The sequence below is a fragment of the Triticum dicoccoides genome, chromosome 3B (assembly GCF_002162155.2).
Source record: "Triticum dicoccoides isolate Atlit2015 ecotype Zavitan chromosome 3B, WEW_v2.0, whole genome shotgun sequence".
Taxonomy (NCBI): Eukaryota; Viridiplantae; Streptophyta; class Magnoliopsida; order Poales; family Poaceae; genus Triticum; species Triticum dicoccoides.
Window position 1 is genome coordinate 745514305 of NC_041385.1, and position 8682 is coordinate 745522986.

The window sequence follows — 8682 nt, forward strand, 5'->3', positions numbered from 1 at the left end:
TTGTTGAACATACCCGAAGTTGGTGTCTGACAAGTTCTGTCTTGAACTCCTGAAAACAAAAGAAACATTAGGAGGAGGAGCCGCAGACCATCCAACGAATAAATCGTTCTATCAAATAGATCTTAAACTTCATACACGCGTGTACTTCTACACACCTGCTCATGGAGTGCTTCCTTCAAATCAGATACCAGAGTGGCCCTGAGTGATTCAGACATTTTGAATCGTTCAATGGTGTTTCTCAGAATACTATGTTGTTCCTTCAGCTCCTCCACAAAGCTATATCCATTGCTGCTCCCTGACAATATGCAATAAGATTTTTGAGCTACCAATAGTACAATGGTACACAACTGATAACTACAGGTAGTCTATGCAAAGGACAATACAAAGCTAGTTGATTAACTGCAGCCTTATAAAGTTACTACTGAAGTCTAGGGATGTAAAGTTGCACAGAGCTGGACCCACACAGGTTGGGCTGGTCGTAGATGAAATGGCAACTTGGCAAGGTGGAAGTAGTCAGTGTATTCGATCGTGCCAGCATATATTTAACGGTTTGACTAATCTTCAGGAAAATAACCATAGTCCACCAATGAAGCTAACACTGAACTGTTATCCATAGCACAGCAGATTGCCGTACATACTAATTAAAGGGATACAAGTCTCATTCCTCAACCCACATGCGATGCAGGCCATTAGTTAATACGCACAGTGTCACAGTACCGCTGAAAGTCCAGGTAATACTAAATAGTAAGTGCTAGATGAAAATGTAAGATAATACTGAAACCCACTTGCACAGCACCAGAATCATACTAGATGAGATGTAAAATAATATCTTATGGTTATACATCTTACCTAAGTACGAATTTCCGTACTCTTTGTTCAGGTTGTCAACAAAGCTTAGAGCACTGTTGCATTCTCTCATCAACTTGGCCTCATCTACAGGTGCCCGAAGCATATGCTTGTAGCTCGATATAACCTTCTCCACCAGCTCTCCACCTGGTTTTTTCTGTAAATGTGTGGAACCACAATAAGTTGTACACAGTACAGACGACAGGCACAGAGGAATTATATGAGTGTGAAAAGAAATTAATATTACTTACCGACTTTAGCTCCTTAAATTTGTGGGTGTATTCTTCCTTTAGAAGTTGTCCTTGGGTGCCAAACAACTTGCGATCTTCCCATATGTCAACCTGCAACACTTACATAATTTAACACCACAGGCCCACAATTCTAGCCCCTGCGTAAATGGTGTGTCATGGGATTTCATACTCGCTTCGCCCAAAATAGTTAACTCTAAACTGCTACAATTTGAGCCAGAAGAGACTATATGCTAGTGTAACATTATGCAAAGTAGCAAGATGAAGGGTCAAACATAAATGCAAAAGCACATCATGCCCAAGTGAGTGAAACTCCTAGGGATCTGAGATGTACATGCACACACCATTTCTCTGCTTCTTACCCACAATACTTCGCCGGGACAGATATAACACAAGAATAACATAGGATGCATGCCATCAAAATTTTCAAATGTAAATTTACATGGTTCCAAATCAATGGCTCACTGTGATCAACTCTTGTTAGATTGATTACTTGCCTTGTTGGTCATTTCATTTCGGTTAGTTTCCTCATAGTACTTTCCTTTTAATTTCTTCCTGTTAGATCATGTCAACCTGTCCCGGGTGAAACAATAATCATCTTCAACACACTGCCTATAGGTAAACATAGGATCCACAAGATACTAACAGCAAAATTATATACAGGCTCCTACCTGACATAAACGCCATAAAAGATGCACAAACAAAACCAAAGTGTAATTTCTTCACTTGGATTATGCTTCACAAAAAGATACTAACAAGAGATAGCTCAAGAGGTTTGTCGCATGAGCCACTTTATAGAAGTGTTTGCGATTGGCTGAGACCATGGCCCACGTCCACAAGGATTTTTGTTTTCAACCAGGAAATCTAGACTTCATTTGCTCCCAGAAAACATCCAATCTACCTCCACCGATAAACCCCACTCCAGAAACGGTAGGATAAAAGACCACAAAGTTGTCAGAAAGAAGGTGTTTCAATATGGTTTTGATTTACACCTTACAGAACATTTGGAATGAGTTGTTGCCGCTAGTGGCCCAACATGTGAATGATGACATGTACTAATAGACATAGCTGTCGACAGAGGACGGAGGTTATGTTGTATTTGAGACCCCTACGATTATTCTATTAATCCCAACTGGATGGTGATTGGGCATCACGAGAGGATGGCATGTTGTGGCCAGTTGTGGTGGTCTAGCCTGTCATTGATGATGTAGAACCGTTTGGGCATTGGTTGACTGATGTGTTGTGGTCAGAGACACCAAGTCGCAGGCGCAATGGTCCATGACGCTTGTGGGTAGAGTCAATATGTGAAGCTCCTCGTGGCATGTGTTGAACTCGAGTTGAGTTGTGATGTTGAGGTTCGAATGGCATGGCCATTAGGGATACAAAGTGGTGTCCCGCATCAGCCCACGTCCTTCGGCTGATCAAGAAAACCAAATATATTCCCTCTGTTCTCTATAATTAATGTGTTTTGTGCTAGTAGCTCAGCTTAGTGGGCTTTAGTAGGACGCAGCTATGCAACCCTAATGGCCATGCTTTGGGCCTAGTTTAGCTAAGCAGTGAGCCCGTTGTATGTGTGGCTTTCTCCTTAATTTTCTCTAATGAACCCAAGATAGAAGAAGAAAAAATAGGTGCCGTCCTCGAGATCCATCCTCAGGCGCCGTGAAGCCAAGGGAAGGTGATACGCCAGGTTCCACGGGCATCACCATGCTAAGTGAGGAAGCTCCGAGTGAACCAATGATGAGGTGATACGTTAGGTTCCACGAATATCACCATGCTAAGTGAGGAAGCTTCGAGTGAACCAATGATGAGGGTACGTGCCAAGGCTATAGAACATGAGGTGGCGCTATTCCTTGAGGTCTTTCCACTTATATGACCAAGGATTATGTGCTACCTAGCACATGGACCTTTTGTGTGCTTAGGTGTGAACGAGGAAGCGAGGAGATGCACTTTTAGGTGCCCGAAACTACCAGATTTGACAGAACACCTCCCAAGTGCCTCGGCTCTCCGATACTACTAAACCCTTACCCCGGAACCACCGGATCCATCAAAGCACCTCTCAAGCGCCGCACCTTCCCAATACTACCGCAGCACGACTCTGGAACCTCCAAGCAAGTAGAAGGACTCTAGAACACCAAGCTCCATCCAGAACCACCGAGCGCCTGCCTCAGCACTAACGGACGCCTCACACGATGTGAAGACTCCCTTCATCCGAAACTACCGAATGTTGCATACGTGCAACTTAAATAGTCCTACGAACTTCTAAGTGGCCTTCGCCCCCTAAAACCTAGGGTTACAAGGCAAACTATAAATACCACATTGCCGCCTCTTAGTTAGACAAGTTAGAAAACTATAAGGGATTAGAGAGCTTGTCTCCTACCTACCTTCCCCTTGTGGGATCCATGGCCACCTGCCATGGTGATGATTCAAGGCTACCACTCATGTGAAGTACCAAGTCCTCCCTAGCCACTAAAAGCACTCCTCTCTTCGGATTGGGGATGAATCTCTACCTTGTCCTCTTTTTCCTTTGGATTTTTGTGAATCAATTTGACCAATTTAGTAGTAAGTCGGTCGTTGTTGACATGGGTTCCGGTTCAGAGGCTTACATGTTGGCGTTTGTTGCAGGATTTGTGCTTTTCCGACTAGGCTTTTAGTTATCCTCTCTTCCTTTTGGTTTAGCTTCTTTCCCTCCTCCAATTCGTGAAGATCAGACAAGCCGGGCGCAACCCGGCACATCAGGAGGGGCTTCTCGTCCCTCGTCTGCATGCAAGAAGTTTTATTTTGGTTCGATTTTGGTGTCATAGCTACATCATCCCAACGGGGATAACAATGTTGCGTCCAACAAAAGTCCATTGGCTGCAATCTCATCTCGGTGGCTTTGCTTCGTTGTTGCCAGGGAGCTTGTAAGTTTTTGTTCCCACACCTTCATGGAAGACGAGTTGGTTTGTGTTGTACATCGGTGTTTCTCCATGGGTACTGACGGCAATAGCGTTGTCTTCTTCAACAACCTCTTGTTTTCACCCTCTGCAAGCATGGTCATCCGCTTGGTCTAGCGATCATGGCGCAACTACCTCTCTAGATCGGGGTATTGCCCCTGTCAATATGCTTGGCCTGAGTGCCAACCTCGTCGTACACAATGGTCTACCGTTGCAATGATTCAACAAGGTTTTGTCCTCTACAGATCTTTGCAGGACTGAACTTCTCGATCGTGTCCTTCGCCAACGAGAGCTATGGCGGCACAATGACAGGTTTGGATGCATCTTTGGCTAGGTTTTTTAGGCCTAGATTCTTGTGTAATTGGGTCGATGAATCCCCCACCTTTTGGATTATAAATATTGGGAACAATGTTTGTAAATTAACAAAGTGACTTTCCCTAAAAAAAACGACCAATTTTTCCTACTTACATTGAACGCGAGAGCTCGCCTTTGGTGGCAAGAGGGAATATGTTGAACCAAGTGTTGCGTATCCGAATTTTGAGAAGTTAATTAAGTTCGACTACAACTCCCTTTGTTTTACTATATTTGTCATCAACCCACCATACGCATAAACCAAGGAAGAACTAAGCAACAATGATGACATCACATCAAATATGTACACTTTTTACTCCCTTAATGGATAACCTGATCGGAATATCTCGAAGCTAGGGACAAATATAGTGTAGTGGAGGGAGTATATTTACATATGTCCAATGTGTGCAACAAATGTAACATATGAAGGAGCAATGCCCTTGGAATATAATAATAGATAACAATACAAGGAATGTTTTAAAAAGGCAAAGAGAAAAGAGGTGATTAAACCCACCACATGCTTGAAAATGGGGGCTTTAATACCTCCATTGTGTTACCACTACATACATATCACATAAAGTCTTCCGCTAATAGATCTGCTCTTCCATATGCTAATCCTTGATGCTTCATGACAATTTTTATCACGGATTCACACTTGCGATCGCACGACTCATGTCAACCACATCACTGTAACCCTGCACCTTCTGGTAATTGGCTCCCAAGTCACTAAATAATAGTGCAACATTGCCAATGTTACTTCACCGCTCCACTGATGGTGTACAACAAGTATCCATTTACTTCATCTTGATCTTTGTGTGTTTGTGCTTATGCCAAATCTGCTCTCTTTTTTGTGAGATACTATGGATCATTGTTGATTTTATCGGTGATTTTATTAGACCAACATATAGCATGGCTTCAAACTGTAAGTCAGCCCATACACTTCGGGACGCCATCTCAAACGGTATGTCATCTTTGCTGTGAGCTCCCCAAAGTGGTTCATGAATTCAAGCATAGTTCTCGTCCGCCGAAGGGTGTTAAATTGATGGGTATGTGCTTGAACTGCTAATGGTAAAAAATTGTTGCGGAGAGCCGCGCACATGGCCTCCTAAGTGAACTCGCGACTCTTTGATTCACGAAGTTGTAGCGATCGAGCCATGTTACCAACGAAGTGAACGATGGCAATTCAAACCCAAAGATCAGGCTGAAAGCCATACACAATAAAGTATATCTCACATTCCTTCCCCCAGAATTGACGACTATTACCGTTGAATGTGGGAAACCCAGTTTGAGAAGAGACCAACTGGAATCAGGTGTATGAGGTGAACACATGTGCTCTGGATCTCCACTCGGGCCAGGTACAAAAGAAGTTGATAGGAAGTGACATATGAGTGGTGGTAACCCCATGAGAGTACCCCGGTGTTGTTGAACTCGACATGGCCATAGGCCCGTGGTTCTTGGAGCCAGTGTCGAGCATGTGATGAGCAGCGTGCACCACTGTTATCTCCCTTGCAGCAGCCGAGGTCACAAAATTTGCATGCAGCGTGGTTTTCCCCACCTGCTCTCGCAGTATGTCCGCCAACATATAAAGGTTAGTCACTACTGACCTCCAGAGGTCCTCAAACTTGTCCTTGTCCTTCACTCATCCTTCATTCACCGCCACCATGAGTGCATCGATTTGCTCCTCCATGGGGATGATCATGGCAGCTTGCTTTCTCCTGTACCATGGCTTCTCCGGGAGAACTACTAGCTCTGATACCAGATTGCAACATCCATCTAACTAGAGATCTCAAGTAGTAAGGAAAGAGGATAGGGTGCTGAAGGAGGAAGAATAGCTTCTCTCATTGTTCTTGGTTGCTAAGTATTTCTCAGTGTCTTAAACAGAAGGGGCTCTGCCCCTACTCATAGCTCAAGGCTGGCATGCAGGCCCAATCCAGTGCAAGCACAAGGAAACGGTAGTCACCATGTGACTAGCAGCACACCTGTTGTCACCTGGGCCCTCCCTTGTATGTGTAGCTAGGAGGGCCCGAGAGGTCATACCAATTACATAACAATGGATATGTGTTGTAAGGTAGGTTAACTGGTTGATCCCCGCAAATAAAAAATCTCATAATCTGACCCGCCATCCACAAACAAGACTTCTTCCCCTAGTAAAATTTTCTATATGATAGGGAAACAGTGAACATGAAAGTAATACCGATGTATGCTGACAGATGGTACTTTAGAAATTAGAAAACTAGCTCGACAAAAAAAGGCAACTAATCGGTCTGATCTTTTGTTAAACTCAACTGATGGATTGACTAAAAGCAACTCAAGTCTTCAGATTTACATTTTAGAAGAGGAAACAATTAGTGATTGCCTATTGCATGCATATCAGTTTCATGCACCAAAAAATAGACTAGATTGCTAAACTTGACAATCAGTAAAAGCAACTAATATGACATAAGGCTGGTCATGATGGAAAGTATCATATACTAGTACATCATTTAATATGATATGGTATCATAGCTTGGTATTATAGTGACCTTATTTATTGCCATGCATGACACATACTAGTACATCATTTAATATGATATGGTATCATATTAATAGATGTGAGCTTTTAAGTGCTTCTGTATATAACCATCAATAGGTTTCACCTATCAGCCTTGCCCTAAAAGACACGCCAACTACAATATGAGATAATATAAACATGAGTAAGTTTCACGTACCAGTCTTTTTACAACATTTCGTCCAAAATCATCACCATTGGTGAACAGGTCATCTAAGGCAGCAGCGATGACCTTCAAGAACTCATGTATATATCTCAGGCCATCCTTCTTACTATTCTGCATAATATCATTTGCAAGATACAGCAAAGATATCTTTCTCTCTTGAGGAGCTGAGTGAAAATCTCTATTCCATATGTCAACAACTTCCTGGCAACAACGATGATGGAAGATGCACCAGTGTGATAAAGCTTTTTTTTGTTAAGCATAACAGTAGATTTGAGCAAAATTGTCAAGCTGTGCAGTGAGCTAATAATTGCATAGACACATCTTGAGCAAAATATTTCTATTCGTACACAGCTCGGGAAGTTATCAGTTCAATGCAAAAGGTCTACTGCCACAGTGATCTGAAATGCTAAAAGTAACAACTAACAACGCAGTCAATACTAACATTTTCCATAAGCTGTCTTCTCTGATTTTTTGCTTCCCAAACAATAGAAGCCAATGAGTTGAATGAATAAGTCAACTCACAAAGTATGATGAAAATGATTAATCTCTGCTGTTTGTGTGTTGTGCCAAGAGCAACTAGAGAAATGTAAAAACTGAACTCAGCCTCTTCTGTGTGAAACTCTAGTTGGGCCACATTTACACTAAAGCACATGCAGAAAAGAAACCTCTAAGTTAACGCTGGATGAAAGTAAGGATACTCTCTATACTTTGTTGTGCAATATTAAGCTTCGCAAGCTTCTGCACAAAGATCTCTGCGCTGAATCCTGTGCTCATCTTATGTAACCGGGCTTGTTCTATGAGAAACTCCCAAATGACATAGCAAATGCAAACACAAATCTGCAAAATACACAAGAACATTAGGAAAATTAGTGGCCCTTATTAAGCAATATATTAAAAATCCAAAAATTATAAGTGATGTGTGCCAATGATAAAAGCAGGACACATTCCTTCCCCTTGTACATAATTTCCTTTTAAGCCATAAATACAATCCATAAAAGAAGATAAATTAGCCTGGAAAAAGTGTGCTGTGAAATCTTTGGGAGACACCCACTTCTAAATGATACAGCTGATAAACAGAAATATTTTTAATATCTTCTGTCGCAAACTATACCACCGGGTAACAAATAAAGGAGTCCATATAAGTTATCTGCGACAGTACCAGTGGACAGCATAGCAGGTTCTAAGCATCTATACAACAACAAGTAAAAGGGAAAGGAAAACAAAATTCCACATATATCTGCTTTAAGGCTCCTGATTATCTCACCAAACCAGCATTGATTGCTCAAACACATATAGAGACCCTCCAAAGAGTGTGGGGGTAAAATGTGATCTTTTCAAGATCACACTCCCAGTCCCCAATATGACACAGAACTAGGTAGGTATGGCCCTAAAGAAAAAGCTGCAGCTTTATCGCTGGGATGGAAAGCAGCAGCAGCAAAAGGCTGTCACTAGACTACACTAGCACCGACAATCAGAAGAGAAAAATCCCATCTTCATCGCTCTAAATCAGCATATACGCCGTTCACGAACCGCTGAAAAACTAGAAGGAATAAAAAGGGAGCCCTTGGGGATCCCGGCGGCCTCCGCAGC

At 42.4% G+C, this 8682-nt stretch overlaps 1 protein-coding gene across 1 annotated transcript in view; it reads right to left on the reverse strand.

The window, feature by feature from the left end:
- The window catches only part of LOC119278214 (formin-like protein 20), a 10099-nt gene extending 2173 nt beyond the window's left edge, over positions 1–7926 (reverse strand). The window contains exons 1-6 of the mRNA XM_037559571.1: positions 7791–7926; positions 7087–7334; positions 1098–1187; positions 850–1003; positions 156–295; positions 14–49 (exon numbers count right to left, since the gene is read on the reverse strand). Of these exons, the coding sequence (XP_037415468.1) occupies positions 14–49; positions 156–295; positions 850–1003; positions 1098–1187; positions 7087–7334; positions 7791–7866 (744 nt within the window). The 5' untranslated portion in view covers positions 7867–7926. The remainder of the gene's footprint in view (positions 1–13; positions 50–155; positions 296–849; positions 1004–1097; positions 1188–7086; positions 7335–7790) is intronic.
- Between the last annotated feature and the right edge of the window lie 756 nt (positions 7927–8682).